Source organism: Pongo abelii, chromosome 21 (genome assembly GCF_028885655.2).
Source record: "Pongo abelii isolate AG06213 chromosome 21, NHGRI_mPonAbe1-v2.0_pri, whole genome shotgun sequence".
Lineage (NCBI taxonomy): Eukaryota > Metazoa > Chordata > Mammalia > Primates > Hominidae > Pongo > Pongo abelii.
In genome coordinates, this window is record NC_072006.2 from 64313301 (window position 1) to 64328673 (window position 15373).

At 32.3% G+C, this 15373-nt stretch overlaps 1 protein-coding gene across 2 annotated transcripts in view; it reads right to left on the reverse strand.

Moving 5' to 3' along the window:
• Positions 1–14492, reverse strand: part of SYCP2 (synaptonemal complex protein 2) — a 59093-nt gene extending 44601 nt beyond the window's left edge. Inside the window, exons 1-12 of one of the 2 annotated variants that reach the window (XM_024238859.3) lie at positions 14396–14492; positions 13328–13471; positions 12381–12509; positions 11514–11618; positions 11181–11205; positions 8511–8596; positions 7480–7565; positions 7179–7213; positions 6163–6305; positions 6029–6081; positions 4420–4465; positions 3816–3911 (exon numbers count right to left, since the gene is read on the reverse strand). In XM_024238859.3, coding sequence (XP_024094627.2) covers positions 3816–3911; positions 4420–4465; positions 6029–6081; positions 6163–6305; positions 7179–7213; positions 7480–7565; positions 8511–8596; positions 11181–11205; positions 11514–11618; positions 12381–12509; positions 13328–13471; positions 14396–14482 — 1035 coding nt within the window. In that variant the 5' untranslated portion in view covers positions 14483–14492. Of the gene's footprint in view, positions 1–3815; positions 3912–4419; positions 4466–6028; positions 6082–6162; positions 6306–7178; positions 7214–7479; positions 7566–8510; positions 8597–11180; positions 11206–11513; positions 12165–12380; positions 12510–13327; positions 13472–14395 lie in introns of those variants that run through there. The other variant, XM_054541909.2, reaches the window with a different exon arrangement.
• Between the last annotated feature and the right edge of the window lie 881 nt (positions 14493–15373).

A 15373-nucleotide genomic window follows, 5' to 3' on the forward strand; every position in this document is an offset into this window, starting at 1 on the left:
GTATTTTCATTGAAAATTTGTATAACTGAATGATACTGAATTCACAAAGTTATAGTAAAAATTAAATACCATTCCTGGTCAGGCACAGTGGCTCACGCCTGTAATCCCAGGACTTTGGGAGGCCAAGGCAGGCAGATCACGAGGTCAGGAGATCGAGACCATCCTGGCTAACACGGTGAAACCCCATCTCTACTAAAAATACAAAAAAAAATTAGCCGGGCATGGTGGGGGGCACCTGTAGCTCCAGCTACTCAGGAGGCTGAGGCAGGAGAATGGCGTGAACCTGGGAGGCGGAGCTTGCAGTGAGCCAAGATCGTACCACTGCACTCCAGCCTGGGCAACAGAGGGAGATTCTGTCTCAAACAAAACAGAACAAAACACAAAACAAAACAATAAAAAAAACTAAATACTTTTGTTATTTAAGGACAACTCATTCCCGAGAAATTACTCTAAATCCTTATTATTTTTACTAATTCCCTTCTCTTCTATATCTTAATTGAAACCAGTCATACCCTGATGACATCACTACCTTTATCCCTTACCTCAAAACCTCAGGATCAGGAGGAAAGGGACGGTATTCTAATTTTTCCCCAAGGCTTTGAGCAGCCTCATATTTCTCTGTATGCAAAAAACTTGCTCCTTTGAGGAATATCTCAGTTGGCATACTCTATTCCCAATAATTGTTATCATCTACCAACTTAAAACTGATTCTTCCTTATATATCAAGGCACTTAGTTCACTTTAAAAAAAAACACACACATAATGGCAATTTTCAAACAGATTTTAAATCAGAAATCATAGTATTATAAACCCAAAATATGCCCTTACCCAGATTCAACAGTTATCAGTATGTTGTAGCAATTTTGTTCCATTTTCACCTCCCACTCTCCCTCCATTATACTCCTTCCTCCTCTTGACCTCAATTTTTTCCTTCAACCTTTCCCTATCTGCCCTTCACCATCAATTTATGAAAGCTCTTATCCTTAATATACCCAACAAAAACCCCTACACTGAATCCACATGTCACGCTCTTTCCTTAACTTGATGTCTTTACTTCCTTAACAGATATTTTAACTTCCTAGGAATGCCTAAACTCTTCATCATTTAAGTGAAACTGCTCTTTCATGGGTTACCAGTTTTTATTTAACCTCCCCTCTCAGGAATATTTCACTGTGTTGATCATTTCCTCTCATAAAACCTCCTTTCCTTTGTCATCCGTAATACTATACCCTTTTAATATGTTCCCTTTTGGCCGATTCTTCAAGTATCCTTCTGACTAAAATCTCTTTTACTTATCCTGTAGAAATTTGTTTTTCATAGTTCTTTCATATAGGCACCCATTAAAACCCACGGTTCTGTCATTTATATACAGATAGCTTCTATATCTCTACTTATGGCTCACTTTCCATCCAGCTACCCAAATTTTAGTAATCCTTCTTTTTAAAAAATTACAAATCACCAAGTTTGCTCAGTTCTGTCTCCTCTCAAGTCTTTCTGGATTCTATCAATTTCCATCCATGCCCATTGTTATATCTCAAAACCATCCCACAATTATTTCTCACCTGGATTATTGCAAAAGCCTCCTAACTGCCTCTAGTGTTTTTCCTTTTTATCCATTTCCCCTACCGGGGGGGGGGGGGTCTTTTACATAAATGTGTTCTCCAGTGCCTAGTACATATGTGACACATAGTTCTCAATAGATATTCATTGAACTAATGTTACCTCCTACTTAAAAATCCTCCTTTGGCTCCACACTTCCTATATTTTTGCAATCCCCTATGCCCTCTGTACATCTTTCAATGTTCCGTTTACTCATTCTTCCAACAAACATGAGCCACTGAATAGCTATAAACTACTCTATGCGGGAAAGCAGACAACAACAAATAAACAAAATAACTTTAAATAATAACTACTATAAAGGAAATAAGACAATGTGGAATAATGTGGCTGTGAGGCTACTTTATATTGAGTAACCTGAGAATACTCTATGAGAAGGCAACATTTGTGGTTAAATCTAAACGGGAAGAACTAAGATGCAAGGACCTGGAGGACGTGGTCTATGCAGAAGAACTAAGAGGTAGAAAGACCTAAGATGGGCATAATCTGTGTTAGAGAAATAGAAAAATAAATGTGACTGGAACACAGTCATCATAGAAAATATATGAAATATCAGAGAAACAGCCAGAGACCAGGCCACAAAAAGCCTTGTATGCCATGTCAGAGAGATAGAAGAAGATTCAAGGAGCCACTGTGGAGAATGGCTTTTATGGAGAGCAAGAGAGAATAAAGGGGTAACATACTACAGCTACGGAAATTCAGAAGAGAGGATTCTAAATATAGTTTTGGAAAGAAGAGTCCCCCAGCATCTTGATCAGTGTGTGGAACACACTAGACATTAAATACTTATAAATGCATTTAATACTTTCCCTATCATGTATACTGCTATAGTGTAATTGCTTTTTTTTTATTTTATTTTATTTTTTTGAGACAGAGTCTCGCACTGTCGCCCAGGCTGGAGTGCAGTGGCCCGATCTCGGCTCACTGCAAGCTCCGCTTCCTGGGTTCACGCCATTCTCCTGCCTCAGCCTCCCAAGTAGCTGGGACTACAGGCGCCTGCCACCACGCCCAGCTTATTTTTGTATTTTTAGTAGAGGCGGGGTTTCACCATGTTTAACTGCTTATTTTCTTATCTCAATAATCCATTCGACCAAGCTGAATAAAGGAACACTGCCCTATTTATTTCCTTTATAGTAGTTACTGCTATTTAATAACAATACTTTTCTCCCAAAACGAAATTCTATTAGGCTGGTGCAAAAGTAATTGCAGTTTCTGCCATTGAAAGTAATGGCAAGAACTGCAATTACTTTTGCACCTGCCTAAGTAGCTCCTCGAAAAAAAATCAGCCTAAAACACTCCTACAAATCCTGCACGAGAAATATACTAATGGAAACTGTCAGTGCCCCTGAGAAGCAGTGCTAGTCATTGGAACTCAATTTTAAGCATTCTAAGAAGGTACTTTAAAATAAAAAGCAATGAAGGCATGTGGAAATCCTAAAAGGCATTTGGTTAATGTTCATCTATAAAACATTTACCTGGAACAAACAGCAGGGTTCTATAAGAAACAGACTAAAAAGACTAAAGCCTTATAATATCACCAGCCACAACCAGATGAGTAAACGCTGATCAACTCTTACTCAGATTCTGGCAAACGGACTACATAATTTGAGCTAAATGTATGCAAATGTATCAAATATGAGGTGGTAGCTATTATGAAATAATGGCTCAAGGATTTCCTCAGGTAAAAAATATGCAGGTCAGCAGAAAATATGCCACCTATTTGGAAGATCTGAGCACAGCTATGATAAAGCATAGGAAGAAAAAAACTAAAATTAACTCCCAATCAAGTCCTATTTCCAAAGAGAAGATTTTATGAATGATTAAGTTAGGACCACTTGTCACTGTGTGTTAATATTTTCAATAGAATGCCACTGTATTTGAGTAACTGTTCCCTTTTCTAAAGTCAATTCACTTTATGTGAATATAAAATTTTAACTGTCATAAATTAACATTTTTGAAAAGCTTATGTTAAAAAATTAGTATTAAAACTTAGCATTTTTTTTCTTATACAATAAAACATCAGAAGTAATTTTCATCTATAATTAGCTTGGTAGGTTGCTATGCTAATCAAACTACTAAAGCTAATGTTAAAATCTAGGTAAAGACTGGCTAGAACATATAAAGAAATCCACATTCTTTAAGTAAAAATCTTATATACGCATATACATAAAGAATAATACCAAGCAAATGAAACTTACATCATTATCTCCAGCAATGTAGAATGAGAGAGTCTGACTCCCAAGATTAAAATCAATCCAAAATTCCTCAAGTTTTTCATCTGATGGTATTTGCAGCTAATAAAATAAACATACAAAACTGGAATATACAATGATTTTAGAAATAATAGACAATTATGATGTTATATTCATGGCTAAAGCAAGAAAACAAAGCTAGAAGGAGAGAGAAGAGAAAGAACAGACAAGTATAATATTTAGATAAATTTAAAAACAATCAAATGAAATGCTACTTTAATATTTTATAAAAAATCAACTAGCTCCAAGAAATCATGAATATTCCAAGTGCTAATAAAGGTTGAAAGTACTAGTTTGAATAGATTCATACATGATAAATCAATAACGGTCTTAAGGAAACAGGAGAAAAACTGGACTACAGCCTTTATTTTTCAGTTATTCTTGGCAATGAATGTGCTTTTCCATAAAATTTCTCCTGGTTTCACTGTCAGATACAGAATACTAGAATACTAATTACAACTATTTTTAGTGTTCTTATTCATTTTTAACTCATAATTCACTTGACTATCAAAAGTCATGCAATAACTAAAATAATGTGTTAAAATTTTACCTCATATTTATCAAGAAATGCTGATAAGCAAGGAAATGTAAAGACCCTGAAATAAAAAGTAGTTTAAGAAAAAAATAAATAAGCTTTCACAGCATAATCTTGTCCAGTAATAGAAATCATGCCTAGAATCAAAAGGAAATCAGGCAGTGGTCATAATTGAAATAAAAATCATATTTCCCTCTTTAATACTTTTCAAAATACATGTTTAGTGGACATTTATGTAGAGAAAATCATGTTACTTTGACGATACTACTCAATCTACCATTTTGACTAAAAATGATTGCACCAAATGTTTTTGTGTGTGATATGGTTTGGTTCTGTGTCCCCACCCAAATCTCATCTTGAACGGTACTGTCATAATTCCCATGTGTCGTGTGAGGGACCTGGTAGGAGATAACTGAATCATGAGGGCAGTTTCTCCCACACTGTTCTTGCGGTAGTGAGTAAGTCTCACGAGATCTGATGGTTTTAATCAGAGGTTTCCGCTTTTGCATCTTCCTCATTCTCTCTTTGCCTGCTGCTATCCATGTAAGATGGGACTTGCTCCTCCTTGCCTTCCGCTATGATAGTGAGGCTTCCCCAGCCACGTGGAACTTTAAGTCCAATTAAATCTCTTTCTTTTATAAATGTCTCAGTCTCCAGTATGTCTTTATCAGCAGTATGAAAACAGACTAATACAGTGTGCTATCCAATATGAGCAGAGTTTCCTAATTTAGCTTATTAATGTATGTTTCCACAGAACTTAAATAAGAATATAAGTGAATAATTACATTAAAAATGGTTAAATTCACAGAATGCTTTCTTAGATACTATTTTACATATTTGGCATATTATCTCATTTAATCTATATCACAAACATATGAGGTAGTTATTAATATAACAGCTAAGGAAACTGAGGCATGTAAGGTTAAATAATTTGCCCAATATTAGAACAGGAAGAGAGGAACTTATGATTCAAATCCAGGTAATATGACTCCTTGCACAACCCTTACAATACTGTTAATTTCTTTAGTAAGTAAAATAAATGTGAACTCATTCATCCAATAATTATGCTGAACATCTATGAGGTGCCAGGCATTGCAAATTCTGTTTTTCTGTCATTATAAAAAAATGATTAAAATTTACATTACATATCCTTTCATGCCCCTCAGAAAGATCCTACTTACCGTATGTTAATTATAAAGGAAGATGATTTGTTTGCTACATATTTACATTCCAGTATGTGGATGATGGAGATGATTCAAGTAATAAATATGCCTAGATTTTTATTATCCCTCAAACATTAAATAATAATGGATATGCAACTCATAAGTATAGTAAGCCAATTTTGAACATCTAAAGTTGTTAATTAATATGAATTAAACAGAAATGAACTTTTCTCTCTAAAAAGTATAAAATAAAACAAGGCCAGTGCAGAATTATTTCAGATTACTGGTGTAGTAATTTGCTAAAATCATGTTATTGTTTTAAATTATCTATGCACATTCTACACTCCAACATAGTGTAGAGAACAAGAATAAAGTTAAATTTATAAAGATGCAACACTTGGTGCTCACTCTTGAGCTCTATTTCTTTGACAGTAAATGGTTGTATCTTGCATTAAGTTTACCTTCTTTTGTCTCCAAGCATGCCATTTACAAGGTTGAGAAATATCCTGCAATCCTAATTTTAAAGAGAAATACTTTTAAAAATCATAATAATTTTTTAAAATTCACGAATTTCTGTTATTGTTATACAACTTACTGTTTCAAATTCAGAGTCCTTAATTCTTTTAAATGCCTTAGCAATAAAATCCATTGAAAACCAATGATGTGCCAGTTCTTGTCTTTGTTTTTCTGTGGTCATTCTACACAAAGCTTCTACAATGCCTACCTGTAAGTCATAATCTATTAAAAAAATAATGTTTGATTTACAATTATGAAAATTAAGTTTATAAAAGACCATATATATTACAAGGTATTAGAATAAGCAAGAGAAATAATATATTAATGTAATTAATATTTTCTTCATATGGATTAGAAATATCTCATCATTTGAGGAATTAACACAGCCCAAATAACAAATGTGCCAACAGAAGAAATAAGTAAAATTTTAAAAAATATTAAGAGACTTCTAAATATTCAAAGACACTGCCATTTCATTATTATTAGAGATATAAAATGTAAAGTAACCCACACAGTTGTCTATAAGTTACAAAATCCGTTTTCCTCTTGTGTAACATGTTTACAGTTATCCCAGAGTACTTTAAACCATGATTTATTCTACATGTAAATCACCATATTAAAATTCATTCACAAAAATCTTAGAAAATAAATTTTAAGTTATTTTAATAAACACATTGTTTAAAAACAAATCCATCAATACCAAGAATATTAGACACCCTAATTTCATAAAATAATCTGAGGAATTTCTTAGTACAAGTAGTTCAGGTCTATTGAAAAATTAAGCCATTACATTAAGCTATTAATTTAAGCTTTATTAATTAAGCTATTATATTAAGCTATTAAATTAAGCTATATTAAGCTATACTATTCATAAGTCTACCATTAGGCACAAATTGTATGTATCTAACGCTTACTGTCATAAATCATTTTTGTCCCAAAGACAAATTTCATGTATATTTATTAAAAATTGCTTAATTGTACCTAAAGTTTATAATTCCCTCAGTCTCACATTGCTATGCTAATATTTTAATTAAAAAGATACTATCTGCTATTCATAAATATGGAATAATTTTAGATTCTGAAAAGACATCTTACCTCCAACATCTAAAATCCTTTCTCCCATACTACTCCTGTGAATTAAAATAACAGATTACAAAATGGACCAGTATCAATTACATAGGAAGTCCACATGTTTAGGAGGAAAAGAAACTTCACAAAAATTTACAATTGGCTAATATCACCGACTTTTGCAGAAATTATATATACATACACTAAATTATATTAAAAAGCTGCAACAGTTTATCAGTTTCATTATTAATGCAAACTCATGGTTATCTGTCTTATAAAACATTCTTATGGATTTTAAGAATAAAAACAATATAGTACAGATTATTACATGAGAATTAACATTTCTTGGTTAGAGAGTATTTTCCGGGCATCTTGAGGCATTTTGTCAAGCATAGCATTCATTTTTTTTATTATCTAGAAAAGAAAAAAAGATAATGCATTAACTTTATATTCAGTGAAACACTATTTAGAGAAATATTCTAGGCACATAAACTTAGAAGACTAATTCTTTTCTTAATCACTGAGTCTTATTATGGGAATGGAGTAGGATGGAGGAAAGAATATATAAAGTATAAAATAGGCCAGGCATGGTGGCTCACTATAATATCAGCACCTTGGGAGGCCGAGGCGGGCGGATCACTTGATGTCAGGAGTTCGAGAGCAGCCTGGCCAACATAGTGAAACTCTGTCTCTACCAAAAATACAAAAATTAGCTAGGCATGGTAACGAACGCCTGTAATCCCAGCTACTTGGGAGGGAGGCAGGAGAAGCGCTTGAACCTGGGAGGCAGAGGTTGCAGTGAGCTGAGATTGCGCCACTGCACTCCAGCCTAGGCAGATAGAACAAGACTCTCTCAAAAAAATAAAAATAATAGAGTATAAGATAATGAATATAAAAACAACATAAACGATAGAATATCAAAAATAGAATATAACATGACTCCGGTACTTAAAGCACTTGTACTTTTTGCAATAAAACTTATATTTATTTTAACTCCATTATAAGATCTGAGGAAGCCAAAAAATGTTACTTTATTAATTTTATTCTTATGATTATAGTACATGTACACACATACATATACTAATAGATTATTTTTAGCATTTAAATACTTAAGCACCCTGAAAATCTGGTTGGTATAATTTATTTCCATTTGAGCTATATGCATACACAAACCCATATGGTTATAAATTTTCAATAAGTATTTAGGAAATATGTCAGGCAATAGATTAAGATGATAGAAATATACTCCAAGCTAAGTAATTTAGTCCTACATGAAATGAATTTTCAATTTAATTGCTATTGATTTTCTTCACGTTCTCATTTTTAGTTTTTAAAACACAAACAAATAAATGACTTTACCTCTTGCTGAATACAAATATTCACTCTTGAGTCAATAACCAGGGAACAAATGCGAGGTACGAAACTTTCCACTACTTGTTTTTTACCTGAATAAAAGTGTTAAATTATTGGTAAATGTTCATTTCAAATCCTCTTAACTGTCAGTCTTTTCTTATAAAAGTTAGTGGAAAGGGGCCAGGCATGGTAACTCAGGCCTATAATCCTAGCACTTTGGAAGGCCCAGATAGGTAGACTGCTTGAGCCCAGGAGTTTGAGACCAGCCTGGGCAACATGGCAAAATCCTGTCTGTACAAAAATTAGCCAGGCACCTGTAATCCCAGCTACATGGGAGGCTGAGGTGGGAGAATCACCTGAGCCCGGGAGGTCAAAGCTGCAGTGATCTGTGATCATGCAACTGTACTCCAGCCTGGGTGAGAGTGAGACCCTGTCTCAAAAAATAAAAATAAATAAAGAGTTAGTGGAAAGGATATATTACTGCAGTTCAGAAGAAGGCCCACCAGAAGAAGGATGAGAAAGAATGAAATTAAGTCCTAATTCTATTTGGCCTTGCAAAAAACACCACTCAACAAATGTGACTGATTTTAACACTGTCAAGCGACAACTCTAGATCTAGTTTCTAACTGCAGGCACATAAGGAGGTATTTATTTATTTATTTTTAAGTTAAGTAAATATAGTTCAAAATTGAAAACTTCAATTCTAAGGCTTTTACCAAAACTGACCTCATTAATTTTTATTTATACATCAAAAATTTTTATACCCATAAAGACCAACACATCTTAACCCCAATGAAGTTGCAAATGATGTGAGCCACTTTTAGGTTAACACATTTTTGAAAGATGAGGCTTTATCAATACTAAGTATATTCAGAGGAATGTGTACATGCTGTTTCATAATGCAAATTTTAAAAATAACTTTAAACAATGGAGATACTGTAACAACAAATGTACAATTTTCCAAAGTGACAGCATAAAAAGAAAAAAGTACTCAGATGAAAAGATACAATTATTTACTTTAAAAATCAGGTGGATCACTTTACAATTGCTGGTGCTTTAGGATCATTTTTTCCCTAAAATCTTAAAAATTTAGACTACATTGTTATGTAGCAAAAACAATCAATGAAGAGGTAGGATTATTTAAATCAATGGCAATCTGTTTAAAACTTTTTGGCTCTGAAGACAGCAAGTACCTTTATTTATAAATAATTCACCAGCCTCACTGACCAATCCTAGGTAAGTCTTCTTCAATCAACACAGAGCTAAAATAACTTGGACCTGATTGCTTGGCACAAGCAGGCCACAAGTCAAAGAATGAGTAGGAACATATTCTGTATTCTCAATTTACTATTGAAAATTTGTTTCATTAGATCAAAGTTTGGCAAACTATGGCCCAGAAACTAAATGCAACTCACTGCCTGTTTTACCATGACTGTATTACCCACCAGCAAGTGCTCTGTGAAAACTATTTGAATCTATCATGTTTTATTAAAACAGCAGTGTCAAAGGTGAACATCATTCACTCTCGTCAGTTTACCCATGGTCAGTTATTTGAATTTTTGTCAGAAGCAGAAGCTGAGTATTCTGACTTTCCCTACCACACAGCAGTCCAATGGCAACGGGGTTTTATTGTGACTTTTTGATATCCAGCACCAAGACTGAAATTTTTCTGAACAAGAGCTGTCCTCAACCTTTATTGCTGAATACTGAATGGCTTTGGTAATTAGCACTGGCTGCAGAGTTGACAATGTTTCTAAATGAATTGGGCACAAAATTACAAGACAAAATAATGCTTCCATCATGAACTTAACACTGCAGTGAAATCATTCTGATAACTAAGGTGATCTGAAAGGCAAGTAATGCTATGCTGCTTTATACATTTCACAGACTGTCAAAAGTTAAAACAGGAAGCAACATCTCCATTTCCACACAAATTTGCAGGGAATATATTTTTTCCAAACTCCAACTACAGGTCTAGCAGTGGTTTTGGGCTTTGTTCTAAGTACAAAGGAAATTTCCACATTTCAAAATCCATTTAATTGTGCAACTGGGAAGCTTCCACAAAACCTTCAATTGGAAGTGATTAATTTGCAATGCAATGACATTCTAAAATGCAAATGTTAAGAACCTAACAATTCTATTAATGCCTTTCAAGTGATGAACACGCTCAATTAAAAGCATGCTTATGCACTGATATCAGTATTTGGCATTATCTGCATGAAAAGCCATTTTCTAATGTGACATACATAAAACCTCATTATAGATTGGGATTAACAAATGAACATTTACAATCAATTTTGAAAACAGAACACTAACTCTGAACCCTAATTAAATGAAATGTTATTCTCTCACAAAAAGAATGCAAGTTTCATTAGTAGACTTATATTACAAAAAATTGTACAACTATTATATTTTCAATGGCATCAATAAATTATTTGTAGAAAGTTGTTTTTCTTTCTTGTTATACAAGTACCTACATAATATTCTTAATTGTTTTTCTCTTGGACTACAAAGTCTAAAATATTTATTATCTGGCCCTTTACAGTAAAAGTTTGTTGATCCTTGAATCAGATAATGAGTTCTTAATACTAGGACAATACAATGGGAATTGTAAAATTATACTAAAACTCTTAACAGTAATTTATTGTTCCAATAGAAAATAAGTGTTTATTATACCTTCATCACTGACATCATGTATGACCTGAAAAAAAGTGAATAATATTTAATTTATAAGTTACTATATATTACAAACCATTACAATATTATAAACCATTACAAATGGTATTGAAATGACAGATTACATTTTAACTCATAGCATAATTACTTTTTATTAACTAACCATTTAATTATATTTACCAGAATAAATGTTTTATACAATCTGAACAGACCAATCCAACCAAGTCACCAACCAATCTGTTAGTGACTTTTAGGCTCAGGGCACAGAGAACACAAATTGTTTTTTAAATAAACACGTTTTATAAACATCAGTGTAATCAATGTGATTTTTACCAGCAGAAGATCAACTAAGTCTTCTATCATATTTAGAACAGCTTCATCTTTTGAATTTCCTTGACTCTGAATAATCTCCTTGGATTTTTCAAACCAGGCAACCATGTAAAAAAAGGAATGAACTTATTACTTTGAGTTCCATTTTAATAATTTTAAGAATGTACTTATCTATCTTTGCATAAACAGTAAACCTAGGAATAAAGACACATCAAAATTAAAATTTTAGTGTTGTATCAAAATAAATACATGTTTTTAAAGATTCTCCTTGTTTTTTAAACTATCTTTTCCCATTGTTTAAAATGGGAATAGATGAAGTTAATTTTGATTCCATGTAAAAGATCCTTATTTCCCCTTCAAATTCCTAGCTAGGGTACATTTATCGTAATAGAAGCAAGTAAATTATCATCACAATTTAGACCATTTTGATATTGTTACTATATGAAAAGTTTTAATATTATTTTCCTTATTCAGATATTTGAGTACATACATCTCAGATACTATTCTAGGTGCCAATAATGTAGAAATGAACAAAAGACAAAAATCAATATCCTACATTCTAGCATGGGAGACAGACAATATAAAAACAAAAAATGAAGTTAGATAATAAGAAGAGTTAAAGAGACAATAAAGCAAGTAAAGGCCTTAGGGAGCTTAAACTCACATGATTATCAAGGAGTCTGTCTTTGTACAGTTTTCTTGTGATCTTTATATTTGTAACATATATCACAAGTTATAGAAATGTTTTATTCCCAAAATTGTACATAAAGTTCCTAAATTTATTTTCAACAATTTGGATAATTTCTTACTAGAAAGCATATCTTTTGTAATATTTCATTCACATGAATATGTTACATATTCTATACTTATCTTTTGTATCAGTCCTTGTTTTATCATCGTTAGAAGTCCAGCTTGCCCCAATACACTGATATTTTTGCCACATCTTCCAACAGAAACCAAAATGGCTGAAACATTGTGGATATCCTCTTTATTAAGTTCCTGAAATAAAACGTATACATTAAAATTTCTGTAAACACAAAACAGTATGAAATAGACATTGTACAAGGAGCGTTACACACATATTTTAATCTTCACAAATCCTGAAAGATGGTCATTTTAATCATCTCTATATTGCAACAGATGAAAATCTGGTTTAAGAATGCAACCTGCCCAAAGCCATACAGTCAGGGAATGACAAACTCAGGACAAAAATGGAAATCTGTATAAATCCAAGAAACTTTATACTATGATACAATGAATCAGTGACTTTCCATTCTAAAAAGCTCCATGTATTTAACTAACAAACAAATTTTTGTTCCATTTCTTGGATTCATAATGAATCTCAGATACTGGGGTGAGGGGATTATCAATAATCACCTTTTCTCATGTATGAAAATGCCTTAAATATGATTAAATTCAAAGTTTGGGGTGATTTTTCTATGTTTTAGTTTTGACAGAAGTAGGCATTGTTTATGTAACATCAAGTATACACTGATAGGTTTTTTTAAAAAATCCATCAACTTGTTTAAACCTCAAAGAGCTAAAGTATTTTTTCCCCAGTTTCAGCCACAGTTAATAGTAAAGCCCTTGTGAACACATATTTTTGTATATTTTATTTGGGAAATGACATTCCAATGTGTTGAGATTCCTCAAACAAACAAATAATAATAAGCAAATGGTGAAATAAGCATTTATTTATATAATTATAACTGAGCTTGCCCAAGCCTATTCATTTTTTTTCTAATGGAGTACTTCCTTCTAAAACTAGAGTTCTATCTAATAATTGTAACCACCATTCAGCAAAAATGAATATTTACCCTGCATATAAGGTTGTCCACCTTGTGGAAAAACTGTTTGCTGCATTTAATCTTCACATCTTCACAAATATCAGTTTGCAAAAGTGTTTTCAAAGGTTTGAAATCATTTTTTCTTAAAGCATCATCAATGCATTTTTCCAACTGCTAGAGAAATATATTTAACAGCACATACTGTATCAAAACCAAAATTAATTACCTTATGCAATCTAGTAATCTGAGAACTGTTTTCACATGAAAACTCTCAAATGAACTCATAAAACATTAATTCACTTATTTTTTAAAAATATGGCCACTATTAAATTTGGAACAACTGAATTAGAAATTACATTTCTTTGATAAGAAGATTAGAAAAAGATATTTTACTAATATTTCCAATTCATATCTTTTATTACTAAGGTCATCTTTATGTCAACCTCAACAGAAACTTGATGAAAAAAGCAAAAAAACTTATAAGTAACGAATACTTAAAGCAAGAATAAAAGCCTAGCATACCTGACTACTAATCTCTTAACAGGGTTTAAATAGTAAAGAAAAAAAATACATAAAGACAGGCAAAAGCACCTTTTAGAAATTATGCCAACTAACATAAATTAAGCATTACTGTTATATAATATTTATAACATTAATAAAATCTGCCATCCTTGCTATTAAAGTACAACTTCATTAATAACAAAAGTTCATACTACAACCTGATCACTAAACAGGTTTGGCTGTGAACTGCATACATGTTGAATAGATTATTAACGCTTACACTTTACCTAAATACACAATATCTTAATCTCTAAAACTTAATACAAAAATATCCAAGCATAAATTATGCATGAATCAGTGCATAATTCTTTTCAATGTAAAAGGTAGGTATAAAGAATCAGCATTTTTAATACTTCATAAATATTAATATAGCTTTTGCAAACATCTACTGAATACATGAAAGGACACTTTATTCTTGACCATTTCATAAAAAAATGTAAGCTTTGTCATTGCTAAAAACATAGCACTGAATACCTATAAGTAAACAAAAAGTGATTTTCAGAATGAAAATACTTACTTTTGTCTAGGACTACATACCTGGAGATCTGGTCTTATTGGCATTTTGACTTCATTTAAAAAAAAAAAAAAAGGCAAGACAAAATAAACACCTATAAAAGAAAACATATATTTTCTGTATCTCACGATCTGTTTCATGTGTTTAACAGTTTAAATATCTTACACACATAAATATGCATTTGTTATTTATACTACAGGGAATATTAACTTCCTCACTAAACACTTACCTGTTTATTAAATTACACATTTGAATATGATCAAAGAAGTTTCTAGAGAGAAGCCTGAAGATCATTTAGTCAAGCTCTTCCTTTTTATAGATTACTTAAATTAATGTCAAATATCCTGCCAAAAGGTCACAAAGCTAGTTAGTAAAAGAATAACCTGGATCTCCCTTTCCAGTGATTCCCTGCTATACTTGTTCCACCTTTGAGAACAAGGAAAAAAAAAAACAAACAGCTCTTGAATTAATGTGTAAATGAAATTTGAGCTATTAATATTCAAGAAAGGAGGAATATGCAGATATACTAACAATGAACAGGATCAAAATATGCAAGGAAAGGAGTGAGGAAAAGGTAACTCAAATACATTTCATATGTTCACAAGAGTGTTCAGGAAAGAAAGAACCCCCAGTTTCCAGTTGAATGCTGAAATTAAGGTGAGGACCTCACTTTCCCAAAGTTATCTGGGTCCTTAAAGACCATGGGGTGCAAATACAAATAACTGCCACAAATTAATATATTGCAATACGGCTAATAGAAAGTATCCACCAGGTTCTAAAGAGAGATTCCATGCTTATGAAAACAGGACCAAAAATAGATTAAATCACTTCAAACAATCCTATCTTGTGTGTTTCTGACAAAGATCGAAGATAAAGGTCATTGATTCTCCCTGCCATGAACACCTAAGGAATTAACATTATTTTGGTCAAGAAAATGCAAATCATTGCTGTAGTCATCCTCAAAGCTCTGTATCCCTATTTTGTTTTGTAGAATATGCATA